Source organism: Argentina anserina, chromosome 4 (assembly GCF_933775445.1).
Source record: "Argentina anserina chromosome 4, drPotAnse1.1, whole genome shotgun sequence".
NCBI lineage: Eukaryota > Viridiplantae > Streptophyta > Magnoliopsida > Rosales > Rosaceae > Argentina > Argentina anserina.
Genome location: NC_065875.1, coordinates 22,980,413 through 22,995,473, shown reverse-complemented (window position 1 = coordinate 22,995,473; position 15,061 = coordinate 22,980,413). Strand labels below are relative to the sequence as shown.

The 15,061-nt window shown below is 38.4% G+C and overlaps 2 protein-coding genes across 5 annotated transcripts; both read left to right on the top strand.

Moving 5' to 3' along the window:
• Positions 1-267: 267 nt before the first annotated feature.
• Positions 268-9,172, top strand: LOC126792715 (mediator of RNA polymerase II transcription subunit 25). 3 transcript variants are annotated; one of them, XM_050519177.1, is made up of 16 exons: positions 268-546; positions 2,128-2,158; positions 2,715-2,778; positions 3,279-3,409; positions 3,729-3,938; positions 4,039-4,104; positions 4,407-4,617; positions 4,855-4,922; positions 5,049-5,828; positions 5,955-6,008; positions 6,451-6,479; positions 6,971-7,039; positions 7,153-7,237; positions 7,910-7,996; positions 8,318-8,398; positions 8,447-9,172. In XM_050519177.1, exons 1-16 carry the CDS (start codon positions 449-451, stop codon positions 8,945-8,947), a joined length of 2,565 nt encoding a protein of 854 aa, XP_050375134.1. In that variant the 5' UTR covers positions 268-448; the 3' UTR covers positions 8,948-9,172. The 3 variants fall into 3 exon arrangements, with proteins under 3 accessions (XP_050375134.1, XP_050375133.1, XP_050375132.1); XM_050519176.1 differs by having other exon boundaries at positions 8,318-8,439; positions 8,470-9,172; XM_050519175.1 differs by having other exon boundaries at positions 8,318-9,172.
• LOC126792717 (lysine histidine transporter-like 6) lies at positions 9,034-12,394 on the top strand. Of its 2 annotated transcripts, none has more exons than XM_050519179.1 (9): positions 9,034-9,140; positions 9,925-10,030; positions 10,113-10,261; positions 10,364-10,747; positions 10,981-11,374; positions 11,470-11,575; positions 11,674-11,765; positions 11,857-11,925; positions 12,029-12,394. In XM_050519179.1, the coding sequence occupies exons 2-9, from the start codon at positions 10,004-10,006 to the stop codon at positions 12,125-12,127; spliced, it is 1,320 nt and encodes a 439-aa protein (XP_050375136.1). In that variant the 5' UTR covers positions 9,034-9,140; positions 9,925-10,003; the 3' UTR covers positions 12,128-12,394. The 2 variants fall into 2 exon arrangements, with proteins under 2 accessions (XP_050375136.1, XP_050375135.1); XM_050519178.1 differs by lacking the exon at positions 9,034-9,140 and adding an exon at positions 9,790-9,811.
• The last annotated feature ends 2,667 nt before the right edge of the window (positions 12,395-15,061 follow it).

Genomic DNA, 15,061 nt, shown 5'->3' with positions numbered 1-15,061 from the left:
GAATAGGAAAAATCGCAGCAAATGCATTTGCAGCATTTCAACGTGAGTTACTTTCGCAATGTACATTTTACGTCGACTAGCAAAAGCATCGACACATAAAAAACGCAGCGTTTTGGAGCCCAGAGAGGGAAAGATTTGCTGGTTTTATTTTTTGGTCAAGGAAAGACTTACCGGTTATAGGAAGATTCCCAGTCTCCCAGTCTCTCTCTCTCCCCCCCATATAAAAGGGCCAAAGCACAATGCTTCCCTGCTCTACAATCCCACCTCCACGAGAAGAAGAAGAAGACCCCGAGGCTTACTCGGTGGGAAATTCAAACCTCGCCGCCTCTCTCCTCTCGCATACGACGGCGCTTCACTTCCCTAATTCTTCTCCTCCAGTCCTCTGGCTCATCCCACCTCTCTATCTCGCTTTTCCGCATTCCAGAGACGCGGCTGACGATCTTCGCCGATGGCGGAGAAGCAGCTGATCGTCGTCGTTGAAGGCACGGCGGCTTTGGGGCCTTACTGGCCCACCGTCGTCTCCGATTACGTCGAGAAGATCATCAGGTCCGGATTTCTTATTCTCAGCTTCCTCGTTTTTAAATTCCGTTTTCCCTATTTGTTTGAACGGCTAGGGTTTCGAGTTTTTGACTCATTTGATTGCTCATAACACTTGAATTTGAGTTTGAATTTGCTCATTTGATCCCTCCGTGATTTCTTGTTAGGTGATTTGAGCTTGAAAATTGTTTGGTTTCAGTTTAAATTTGAAATCGGAGGCCGTATTTATGCACCGTTTGAGCATATAGAGCTAGTGATGGAAACTGAGTTTAGGGTTTATGAACTGGTCACGAACTCGAGTGCGCAATTGTTTGTAGAGCTTAGAAATCTTGGAATTGTAGCTTTATAAGGTGATTAAAGTATTTATGAACTGTTGATCCCAGTTTATAACCCAATTATCTATGTAATGTACCAAGTCTGACTTTGTACAATTAGTGGTGAAAACTGGATTGTATATTATTGTGGGAGATTTGAGTTTAACTAATGAAGTTGTTGGACTAGAGTTAGAACACTTCATAAGCTGTGGGTTTTTATAAGCTCGTTAGGGAAGAGCTGGACATTTATGATAATTCAAACTTGAACGTAGATGTAATACATGACAAGTTGTTTGTTATCGTCAATTCACTCAAAAGTTATCAGGCAGGGATAACCTACGTAATGTTTATTGTCAAAGTTGACCCCTTTTGTAATCATTACTACTATTGATATAATACTGTAATTACTCACTTATGTCTATAGTCGATGTTGACCCCTTTTGTAATCATTACAACTATATATGTGTAGTTGTGTGTGTTTCTCCGAGTTATTTGAACGATGAATCTAGTAGCAGGCTGAAATAAGAAAGTGGTCTGGCGATTGTGATTATTGCATTTGAGGACCACCAGGAAGAATGGAGACCCTATGAATATCGGGTTATCTTGGTACACAAACAAATAAGGACATAAAGAGACTTATATACAGAATAACACCTACTTAGTTGCTTCACAGACTTATATACAGACTTATATACCAGTTGCCAACGTTTTAAAGTTTATTTCTTCTCATACTAATAAACTAATGTTACGACTTATATGCTGAATAACACTACTTTGTTGCTTCACAAGTATACCAGTCGCCCACTTTTAAGTTTATTTCTTCTCATACTGATAAACAACTAATGTTAATAGTAATCATTTTGGGTATGGTCTAGGTTATTTGAGTGCTCTGATGCAATTAGATTCTAAATTTTAATAGTTTCTGAATGTGTTTTCTATCTTATGAACTTCTGGATGTTGGGCTTATACCAGTGGTGACATCTAAAGTTTCAACAATTTCCAGGAAACTCATACACTCTTGGCATACATTCTTCTCCTCAGTTGTTTAGATGATGGGTTTTGACAGGACCAGTTAGCTGTATAGCACCTTAATTGCAGTTTTATTTTGAAAAATATGAGTTTGATTAATACTATTCCTCTTTCTAGATGCATTTATATGTGTTTTTTTTTAAACAAGACATTTCTACATTTTCAATGTCCTTTGGATGGTTTTTATTGATGACATGGTAGGAATTATTAAATATGTATGTCTTCTCTGATTTATATTTTCTTGCAGATCTTTATCTGGAAATGAGTTAAGTGGCCAGGTATGCTTCTATTTTCTACCAATCTTCTTGAATCTCCTTATTCACATTAAAAAAATTCTCCTTAATAGCATTTCATATTTCTTACTTATCTCTATATCTGTATGTGAAGGAATTTTTAAGAACTCATTTTGGTAATAGTATTAAAAAAGAAACTGTCTTTGTTTTATTTTTTCGGGTGGGGGTACAATTGTTCATATATTCTTCTGTTGATCTGAAGTCAACATTTTACATCAGAACACTTACTTAATCTGAAGGGTGTAGCCACTCAGTTTTCATCCTGTGGCAAATTGCATTTAGGTGTCTTTGCAGGGTTAAATTCAAGCAATAATCTCTAAATGCATACTTATTAACATGCAGTTTAGATATATATAGGTGCTTGTAGCTTCTTTGGCTAGGTTCATATATAACATTGTGAATGATAAGTTATCAAGTTGTCACCAGAGTCATAAACCAGAAACAGTAACAGGAAGATAGCATTATGTGTTCCCACAATAAGTCTAGTTCTAGCTTGCTGTCTGTTTTTGTACTGACACATTATCTGGCTTTTAAAATGCAGAAGCCGTCCACTTCTACTGTTGAGATGTCTCTGGTCACATTCAATACTCATGGATCTTATTCTGGTATGTAGTTTTCACTTGCTTTATCAAGTGTTAATCAATTATGACTTATTAATTTATATGTTTCTTTTGGGGTAGCAAATTCTTGTGGAATTAGGCTAGCAGGCCTCCTCTACAGTGACATCATTCAAGCTGCTAAAACAAAGTCAAATAATTTTGTAATGTAGTTACCCTTTGTGCATATCATTGCCTTGTCTATATTGTGCAACCTTGATATTGGTACATAGATAGATGCATGAACTGGAAACAATAGTAGTTTTTCCCTTCCTTTTGCTAGGAAAATTTAGTTATAAAATTGAAAGCTTTTCTAGTAAAAGCTATCACTTATGTAAGAGATTTTGTGGTTGCCTGTTATGCATTTTAATCACATAGCAATTCGATGATGTGCAGAAAATTCAATGTATTGAGTGCAACTAGAGCTCAGTGTCTTTGTAGCTTTCCACATCGTTACTGTAATCGGATGTAGCTCTGTATCTTTATATAGTCGTACATCCTGTATGCAGGTTGCTTGGTACAACGGAGTGGTTGGACAAGAGATGTTGAACTGTTCTTACAATGGCTATCAGCTATTCCCATAGCTGGTGGTGGTTTTAGTGATGCTGCAATTGCAGAAGGGCTTTCTGAAGCCCTGATGGTATAACATATTAGTCCGTGTTAAATCAACTTCATATATATATGCATATGAAATGTATTATGTGAGAGATTATATCCTTTGTTCCACTGCTGGGAGAGATAAACATGTTTAATTGCTAAAGATGAGTTCTTGGATTTAAAAAGTGTACAATCTGTTTCTGCATCTTCTTGGAGAAACGAGTTAAAATGTATATTACAAATATTATATGCTGTAGTCTATTGAATTCTTCTGGAATTGGCGGAAGTTTAAGAATCGTAGATGATTGCATTTTCACTGTAATGTGCTTAACATGTACTATTCTCACTGATTTATTACTCAGATGTTCCCTATCATTCAAAATGGAAGAGAAAATCAGCAAAACATGGATTTTCAAAAGCACTGCATTCTTGTTGCTGCTAGTAACCCTCATCCTCTGCCCACACCAGTCTATAGACCACAAATTCAAAATGTGGAGCAGGGTGAAAATTTTGATGTTCAAGCCGAAAGCCGTTTATACGATGCTGAGGCTGTTGCTAAAGCATTCTCTCAGGTAGTTTGTGTTTAACATTTATGTTGATGCGGGTGTTTCTTTTTTCATGAGGGTAGATCTTTATCAGTGATGGGCCTTATTTCTATAATTTTCTTTCCAGTGCTTTGTATCTCTGTCAGTCATCTGTCCAAAACAGCTTCCAAAGCTCAGAACTATATACAATGCGGTAAGATCATGGTTTCACTTAATTTTTTTATTGTCCTCCATTTTTAGCTGTTGACCACATATCAACGAACCTTTATTTATTTGTCATAGTTCTCCATTTGGCGCTAAATCTCTCTATGCTATCATGAACCGATTATAGTTCATTTCTTGGTATCATGTTCATTGAAACACTATCTAGTTTGGTAAAGACCACTAAAACTACTGTTGATGATAGAATTGGGAGATGGGGTTATAAATGATCCTGACTGAATATTCTAAGTTTACTAAAATTTGCGTACAAAAATGAGCACTTCACAAATGCAGGGAAAGCGCAACCCCCGGGCAACAGATCCACCCATTGATAATGTGAAAAACCCCCACTTTCTGGTTCTAATCTCAGAGAATTTTCTGGAGGCCCGGGCTACACTAAGTCGTCCTGGAAGTACAAATTTGCCATCTAATCAGAGTCCTGTAAAGATGGACATAGCTCCTGTTGCATCACTGACAGGGCCACCTCCAACGTCTATGCCATCTGGTAGTATATCCAGTCAATATGCTCGTACCTTTTTAACTTGGCCTTTTTATGATGCTAAACATTCAGTCAACTTTTTGTCTTGTTTATTGAAAGTTTTTTTTTTTAATATCTATTGAAAATTTCTGGTTCGCCAGAAAGGAAATGGAAAGTGCTTATGCTTACTTTATGAGTTCTTGCTTATCCAGTTTTTATTCTTAACTAACCCCTTTTCTTTTGTTTTCTTTTCCAAAATTTCAGTGAATGGATCTGCCATGATTCGCCCATCAATTTCTGTTGGAAATGTGCCTCCTGCGACAGTGAAAGTGGTAAATTCCATAGTCTTTCATTTGGCTTTTATGCCTTATTCAAATGAAATGAAATTCTTTATGCTCTTTCTCCTTACTCAAATCGCTCAAGTAGAGTTGTACACTTCTGATATAATTTTCTTTTAGGAACCAAGCACTGTCAGTTCAATGGTGCCTGGACCTGCTTTTGCACATGTTCCAGCTGTTCGTCCTCCTTCTCAAGGTGTTCCAACCTTGCAAACTTCTTCACCATCTTCTGGTGAGATGATTACAAATAATGAGAGTGTGCCAGATTTGAAACCTATAGTGAGTGGTGTGACACATCAACTACGTCCTGTGGGCATGATCCTCAATAATATCTCTCAAGCACGTGTGATGAATTCTGCAGCCTTATCTGGAGGAACCTCTATAGGTCTCCAGAATATGGGTCAAAATCCTATGGCCATGCATGTATCCAACATGATATCAAGTGGAATGGCATCTTCGGTGGCTGCTGCTCAAAATGTATTTTCATCTTCAGGGCCTCACACTCTTACACAGGTTCCTCAGAGCTCCGGTCTTAATTCATTCACTGCAGCTACTTCCAATGTGACTGGAAATTCTAACCTTGGGATTTCACAACCAATGAGTAACCTCCAAGGTGGTGTTAGTGTTGGCCAATCTGTTCCTGGCATGAGCCAAAATCTACCAGGGCCCCAAATGGTTTCAAGTGGCATTGGAATGAATCCCAACATGATGAGTGGACTTGGTTCAGCAGGTTCCTCCTCTGGAACTGGTACAATGATTCCTACTCCGGGAATCTCTCAACAGGCCCAATCTGGGATACAGTCACTTGGTGGAAATAATGGTTCAGTATCTAATCCGTTGTCACAACAGACTTCAAGTGCTCTGCAGTCTGCACAATCCAAATATGTAAAAGTCTGGGAGGTAAACTGCCGGTGGAAACATTTTTCAATTCACAGTTCAGGAGATTTTTAAATAGTCTTTACTCCCAGGTTGGCTATTTATTGCTCTGTGATTCCCATTTGTTATTGATTGATCAAACACATGCAGGGAAATTTATCTGGGCAGAGACAAGGACAACCTGTGTTTATTACTAGATTGGAGGTATGCATCTAGATGCCTCATGAATTTCACTTTCACAGTAGATTCTGTTTTTACCTAATATAATTGATATAATGATGCCAATTCCCAAGCCCATCCTTTGTTAGGAACTGCAAACTTTGCACTGTTATAGTATACATACATTCATTTTCGATTTCTAGGGAAGTATACAATACACCCACATGTCTTATGGTTAATTGTTTTTTGAATCTCACATGTTCTAGTTTTTTTCATTCCACAAGTTTATTTTCTCATAGAAGCATGTGCATGGCAATGATGCCTATTGGAAAACATTTTCGTAAACTATGAGGGAGTGTCATCAAATAAACCACTGATGTCTGTCATAGGACCTTACCACATGGACTGTTGCAATTAATACATTCACAGTTTTTCTGCTGATAATACATTCACAAAGGCTCTCTCTCTCTCTCTCTCTCTCTTTCAGGGATACAGAAGTGCTTCAGCATCTGAGACGTAAGTCCGTGGAGATCTCTATTTACTTTCTAGTCAATGCTTTAATGTTCATAGTTGCTCTCTTTAACCATTTCCGTTTGAGAAACTAGATTCGAGTTTGTCAAATCTGAAAAACTATGCTGTTGACTGAATTTATACTTTACTTCATTTTTGGCACCTGTACTAGAAAGCTATTGGATGATTCGGTGAATGTCTTACTTCTTATTTACGTTGGAGCTATAAATGTTTTAATTGTATCTGTGATGTTTATGAATGGTTCAGAATATTATAAAGATTTTAATCTTTGGACTATTGGGGATGGGATTACTTTGCCTGTTTGTACAAGTATTTTTGTTTTACTAAGTAACCTCCACTATTAGAGTCCTGAATCTACTTGACCTATATGCTGTATTGAGTGTTGAGTTTCCTTAATTATTGAGAAGTGCTATCTCAATAAATATTTATGGCATCTAAGCTATATTTTGATTGACAAATGTCTTTTTACTCCTCAGGCTTGCAGCAAACTGGCCACCAACAATGCAAATAGTCAGGCTTATATCTCAGGATCACATGAATAACAAGTAATTTTTCATTTACAAGAAACCTTCCCTCGTGTATGTATAGTATATGACATCCAGACAAATTGTCTATCTCTTAGTTTTTCTGATTTTTCCGAGTTGCTACACTATTTTAGGCAATATGTGGGAAGGGCAGACTTTCTAGTATTTCGAGCAATGAATCAGCATGGATTTCTTGGTCAGTTACAAGAAAAGAAGCTTGTAGGTTCTCTCTCTCTCTCTCTCTCTCTCTCTCTCTCTCTCTCTCTCTCTCTCTCTCTCTCTCTCATAGTTCCTTTCTGTTACCCAGTGAATATATTCCAACATGAGTCTTTATGAAATATTGAAACCTTTGAGCTTTTCATTACATTTTGGACCTTTTCTTTCTTTTACCTTTTTTTTTTGTTTTCCTTTTGTGGGGTATGGGTTAAGATAGCATATTTTTTTAACTGTTGAATAAAGGGATGTTCAAAATTGCTAACATTGAAAGGACTTATTAACCCTTGATGCACTATATGCGTTATAGAAGTCCTTATTTTGTAATACTGTCACCATTGCGATGGAGTTTTACATAAGGTCTCTCCATTTTTCTCTTTTCCCCAGTTATTATTGGAAGTTGGCTTATTGTGTAATTATCAAAATTTTATTAGGAAAGGTGCCAAATTTGGTGATGTAGAATAGTTACTTTTGGAAATGAAACTTCATTAATTTATTTGTTGAAATCCCATGATAAAAAGTTAAAAGCTATTCGCTTTGAGCCATTCACTGGTATTTGGCTGCATAATGCTCAACTTCAAGTCAGGTGATTTGTGCATCTGGTGCTCATTTGTTTGCAGCTTCAGGGTTAAAGCTATGAAAATAAGAGATATGTTCTAAAGCTTTCCACTTTTTCAGTGTGCTGTCATCCAGTTGCCGTCTCAGACACTACTGCTTTCTGTTTCGGACAAAGCTTGCCGCTTGATTGGAATGCTTTTCCCAGGGGTAAGATTGTTATGTACCTATGCTAGTTTATTACTGCTTTGTGATTGTTTCTTTAAAGTAGAGTTATACTGCCACCACCCTGAGCGGCTCGTAGATCCTCAACATAGATGTGAGGCACCTCTAATATCAAAGCAACCTGCAAAATGGATAGTAAGTGTGTATTACTAGGACGATTTTGTGGGGAAAATGAATAATGGAACTATTATTTGTATTCCTTTCACATTATAATTGGGAATTGTGGGGTTTTCCAAAATGAGGTTGTGCTCAGCATTGCAACTTTGTCTTAATTTCTTATTAAAGCTAAATCTACCATCAATCCAGGATATGGTCGTGTTTAAGCCACAAGTAGGCGGTCAGCAACAGATGCAACAAATGCAACAACAGCAACCACAGCTACAACAACAGCCGCAGCTTCAGCAAATGCAGCAACAGCAGCCGCAGCTTCAGCAAATGCAGCAACAGCAGCCGCAGCTACAACAAATGCAGCAACAGCAGCCGCAGCCGCAGCTACAACAGATGCAACAACAGCAGCCGCAGCTACAGAAGCAACAATTGCAGCCGCAGCTCCAGCAACAACAACAACAACCACAACTACAGCAACAACAGCAGCATCCGCAGATGCAACAACAGCAACAGCAGCATCCACAGATGCAACAACAGAAGCAACATCCGCAGATGCAACAGCAGCAGCAGCAGCAACATCCGCAGATGCAACAGCAGCAGCAGCAGCAGCATCCTCAGATGCAGCAACAACAGCAGCAGCTCTCACAGCTCCAGTCGCAACAGCAAATTCCACAACTGCAGCAACTGCAGCAACAACACCAACAGCAACAGTTAGTTGGGGGCGGAATGGGTCAAGCTTATGGTCAAAGCCGGTCGCAATTAGTTTCACAAGGACAAGTTCCATCACAACAAGGGACTAATATGCCTGGAGGAGGCTTTATGGGTTAACAAGTATTTGTTAGAATTGGTAATAGTAAACTGGAATAAAACTTTCAGATAAATCTTATTTATCTAAGCAAGTCTCTATTTAGCATTAGCAAAGATGCTGGTAGACTCCTGCTAATTATAGACCCCTGGTTGAGCAAACAGGCTGAAAACTGAGAAAGAAGCCACACTTCTTGGTCCTCGGCATTGCCTAAAGGTTATGGAGAGGGACAGTTATTTTTTCTGGGATATTTGGTCGTACAATTTTAATCCCCGGTTGCATTTCTGGTATGATCATCAAGTGATAAACATGACGTTAATTGGGCGTAAGATTTTACTAAATACGATGCTTACCTTTAATTTTGTGGTAAGCAGTGGCTTGCAGTCGCCTCTGGGCTCCCAAAGTGACTGGGGACACTTTAAAGTTAAAGGAAGAAGGAATAAGACACCACCAATTCATTACCAAAAAAGACACCACCAACAAGCACGAAGACTTGAAGAGCATCCATTGCCTTTAATCATTACCCCCAAAAACTAATGCCCTCTATGTAAAACCACTGTGTTATAATTGTACTGATTGATTTTGGGAAGGATCCATTCACCAACCAACACACAATATTCATCATTGGTTCAAAACAAGGATAGCAAAATTATATAATTGCATAAAAGGTCTTTTTGTGAAAGAAAATTGATGGTTGAGCTTCAAGGGGCTTTAGAAAATGGGGTCCTTCAAAATTCCATGGTTTGGGGTCATTTAGTGAGTTGATTAGTATATCATAATTATTTGCTTCAGAAAACTAGCTCAAGTAGTGGGTTGCCATCTTTTCCCAATATATATGCAAATAGATATGTTGGTACAACTTAAAATATTTACTGCTTCCTGCATGAGTTCGTCTCCTATACTTATCTTATTAGTCTCAAAAGCACCTGTTGTGGTAGGCTGTAAACATTTCCCTTTTATGTTCCATTTCTAACACTGGCTTTATGGCTTAACTTTTCAGGTCACTGAGCCCTATATAGATGCTGACGGTCACTGAACTCCCTCACTGAAAGTGCTTCTGTGTTTCCATTGCTAAAAAGATGGTTTCAACTTCTCCTCCTCCAAAGGTGAGCACTACCACCCTTTACTCACACAATCATACACTTGGTATTCACACTGTTTGTCTGATTTCTATGTTCCGAACTCTAGCAACAGGAAGCTCTTTCAGACCACAAATGGAAGGAGGAGACAGACACCACGCGCGGAGCCAAATGGTGGTACTCCACCTTCCACACCGTCACCGCCATGATAGGCGCCGGTGTCCTCAGCCTACCATATGCCATGGCCTACTTAGGATGGTACTATACTGAACGTTCTCTCAAACTACTTAACTAAACTGGCTAGGGCTCTTGTACTTGAAGACCAAAGTCTTTATACCCTTTTTTTTTTCACCATGTCAGGGGTCCAGGGACAATGGTACTAGCAGTATCTTGGTGCATGACCTTGAACACAATGTGGCAGATGATACAACTCCACGAATGTGTTCCAGGGGTTCGCTTTGATCGATACGTAGACCTCAGTCGCCATGCCTTCGGTCCTAAGCTAGGGCCATGGATCGTGCTTCCTCAGCAGTTAATTGTCCAAGTTGGGTGTGACATAGTGTACATGGTCACTGGAGGAAAGTGTCTCAAGCAGTTTATGGAGATGGCATGTACCAGTTGCACACCGATCAAGCAATCCTACTGGATTTTGATGTTTGGTTCCATTCATTTCTTCCTTTCTCAGCTTCCCAATTTCAACTCTGTCGCTGGTGTTTCTCTAGCAGCAGCCATCATGTCACTAAGGTACATAGAGTTCTTTGTCTAACTTCTAACTTTACAACTTTTCTTGGAGTTAAGGACAAAGTCTATTTAGTAGTTTTGTTTGGTACAACTCTCTACTTAGAAACGTCTTTTAGTTAGACAAATTTGTCTGTGATAGGATCATAGCATCACCAAATCTTTCAGTTGGCTAAAATAAAAATTATCACAGAATAGACAAAACATGTACTAATCTTGATGTTCTTATTACTGTGTAGTTATTCAACAATTGCTTGGGCTGGTTGCTTAAGCAGAGGCCCGGTCGATGATGTTAGCTATGCATACAAGAAAACTAGCTCAGTTGATTACATGTTCCGGGTGTTCAATTCACTTGGCCAAATCTCCTTTGCATTTGCTGGACATGCTGTGGCTCTTGAAATTCAGGCAACAATGCCATCAACTCCAGAGCGGCCTTCAAGAATACCCATGTGGAAAGGCGCCATCGGAGCTTATATTATTAATGCAATCTGCTATTTTCCGGTTGCCCTCATCGGTTACTGGGCTTTTGGGCAAGATGTTGCTGATAATGTTCTAGTCGACCTCAAGAGACCTTCTTGGCTTATTGCATCTGCAAATTTAATGGTTGTTATCCATGTTATTGGCAGCTATCAGGTAAAGTGGTACTACTACAGTCGATCACCAAATTTGTTTATCAAATGATATTTATGGCCTTAGGGATATGAATGTAACTGAAAAACTGTGTGTAGGTTTTTGCCATGCCGGTTTTTGACTTGTTAGAGAGGATGATGATGAAAAAATTGAACTTCCCACCTGGATTGGTACTTAGATTAGTTGCTAGATCAGCTTATGTTGGTAAGGATAATCATAATATGTATAATACAAGTCAAACCTCAAGTGACTTAATCATTTGATATAAAGTTATAAACCTCGAGTACTTCCCTCTCTTTCAGCATTCACATTGTTTGCTGGAGTCACCTTCCCTTTCTTTGGAGACCTTCTTGGTTTCTTCGGCGGATTTGGTTTTGCCCCGACTTCATACTTTGTAAGTCTTTCTCTCACTCACCCTCTCTTTTCTTTTTAATCTTACTAACATCAGCAAGAATCTAATCATCTTGAGCATGATGATTTTACAGCTTCCTAGTATAATGTGGCTGGTTATTAAGAAACCAAAGAGATTCAGCACCAACTGGTTCATCAACTGGGTAAACAAATTAGATATCTCATATATCCTTCATATCTTCGGAACAATATAATATAGACACAGAGATAAGTTGTTTGACATTCATATATGACTGTTTTGTGTAGGCTTCCATATTCGTTGGAGTATTCATTATGTTGGCCTCCACCATTGGTGGTTTGAGGAACATCGTCACTGACGCATCGACATATCGTTTCTACACTTAAATTATAATCAAATTATGTCACTGATTGGACCAAAGTCAAATACAATCAAACTAGTTCTTAGTTAGACTAAGGACTTAGTTATTTGATGCTGCCATTCTTGAATTGTGTTGATTCTGCCAAACACCAAGCTACCAAGTAGTTCGTCCATCATTTTCTTCTTCTTCTTCTTCTATTTCAATTCCAGTTGGCAACTTATGGGTTTGCTCGAACAAAATCTAATAAAACGATTATCAAACGGCTCTCAGAAATGCACAAGTGCCATGAATAATTGTACATCCATGAAGCTTTTCTTTCTTTGGCATTGCTAGTTTGCTACCCGCTATCAAGCATACATAATCTTTGTAGGGGACCTGAAAATTGGGTTCCCAGATTTAAAAATAAAAATAAAAATTGACTCAAAGAATCATCAAACAGAAATATATATTTGATCATAGATGAGCTTCGGGGCCGGGTAAGGCCATCATGCACCCGGCCAGACCCATTTTACAGGCCGACCTCGTCTACTAAGACAGAAAGTCAGAAATGATGATGGTTGTTTCTTAAAAATAAAAGAAAATGGAGACTGCAATATGTGGGAGACTACTTAGCTTTTGGAAAAAAGAAATGTGTTTGGTAAAATTTTTAAAAGCTGTTTTTAGTTAGAATAGATTTCACTGACAGCTGGAATTCAAAAGCTATATTCATCGTGCTTTTGAAACATAGAAAAGTGCTTTGTGCTTTTGAAAAAAAACATTGAGCTTTTGGAAAACGGCAACGGCTGGAATGCACCGTTACCCGGATGAGCCCCTTGTTTATTTTATTACGTGTCAATTACTGATTGGTGGAGAGGCATGGCCCATGTATGACCCAGCTGATGTCCATTGATTCGGCTCCTGGCGCGTGTAGCACCTCAGATCTTATCTTCTCAGCTCACTAAAGTTGTATTGAGCCGAAGGGAACCCGTAAGTCCGTAACAAATCGAGACCCGAGACCATAATTCGCACTGCTCCACACCGACCCAAAAATAACTAAGTAAATAAATCAAAGCAATTAACTGATACTAGTAAAATCGATTTGTTGCTCCATTCGGCTCAATACAACTCAAGTGAGCCGAGAGAATGCAATAGATTGCCCAACGCGCGCGTTGGAAGAAAAATGAGGGAAAGATAGGGAAATGGTGGGACCAGGCCTCTACACTAATTGTTGAGCGACACGTAATAAGACAAATTAAGGGCTCCGTATGGTCACGGTGCATTGCAGAACTCGCCTTGGAAAACACGTGAGAGAATAAAGAAGAGAGTGTTTATTACATATATAATAATGATAAAGCTTTAAGGTAAATAATAATGAATATATATTATATTAGATTTAAGGTAGATTTATGTTAAAAGATATTTCCTTCATAAGGGTGAAACATGATTAGTTGGAGAGATAAGTCTCGGTCTCTGCCATAACAGCCTCCGCTGGTTGTGGTGGTTGAGTAATGCTTTCATGTAATTCCCTCCTTGAAGGGCAAAGATGGTAGTAGAGGGCTAGAGGCTAGTGGTGGGGTTGGGGGCAGGGATGTGGAGTAGGGGTGGACATAAAAAACGGAAATCTCGTTCCCGTCCCGATCCCGTCCCATTTCATAATGGTGGGATGGGACGTGAGACGAATAATTTCTATCCCGCTTCGTCCCGTCCCGTCCCACTTTTAATGAAAACTTAAAAATTCTTATATATTTGTATGAAAATGAAACTAATTTATGTTCTTAATAACTTCAAAATTCTATCAACTCAAATAATAATGGTAAATTATAATTTTTTGAACATAATATGTATTTTTTTGTTAAAATTTCATTATTAAATGTTACTTTGTTAATGAAAAAGTAAAAATATAGGTTTTTATTTAACTTCATAGGAAGGTGGATTTGTCCCGTCCCGTCCCAACCGGGATTAATCCCGAGTGTGATGCATTCTTAAAAACCCTCGTCCCGTCCCGATCGCGTCCCAATTCAAAAGAGTGGAACAGGACGTGGGATGAGCCTCGTCCCGTCTCATCCCGTCTCGTGCCCACCCCTAATGTGGAGTGAGGTCATGACTAAAGAGGTTGTGATAAGAAGCAAAATAGATGTAGAGGGTCTCTGACCATTTTATTTTTAGGACGGCCGTCACACAAACTAATGACCTTACTAACATGACGTTTAGCTAATTATATCATCTGATGTACTAAAATTAATGTTTTAAAATTTAATGTATGAAATTTAATCATATCATCATATCATACGTACTTGCTTTTCATATATCACTCTGCCTGTTTATCTAGCTGACACTGGCATGGGCATAATGCGGTCAAATTAGGGGTGCTCCGGGAATTTGCTTCCTCTCAAACAATTCATTGCCCACGGCGTTGTCACGCCAGCATGCAATAAATTGTAAACACTAAACAGTTTTGAGAAGAGAAACTTGACCAATAATAATTTAGTACAACTATCTAGCTATTGCCAGTTAGAGAGAAGATAAACTGGACCAATAATAATTTGGTCACGTGTCTTTCTCTTGTGTCACTAGTCTTAACGTATCAAAATATGATATGTGTTTCCAGGTCAATTTACAATATATATATATATATATATATATATTAGGACCGTTAACCCTCATCATCATATTATTATTGTTATTATATTCGTTAGAAGTATTTTTGGGTTGTCACTTATATTTTTATATCTAGAGATTAGGAAGACTGAAAAACAATTATAATAATTGCAGTCGCACTATACATATCGTTACACTCGCAATCTGCAGAAGGAAAAAAAAACTACTAATAGAAAATTTTTTTAAAAAACGTTTCGTAGGTGTTACAACATGTTTAAATGCTTAATCAAGTTGATAACAGGATTGCCGCCACTGCTTCGTCATCTTCTAACTATTTCTGTTTGTCTCATCATAATCCTTGCCGCGACTCGCGAAGACTATA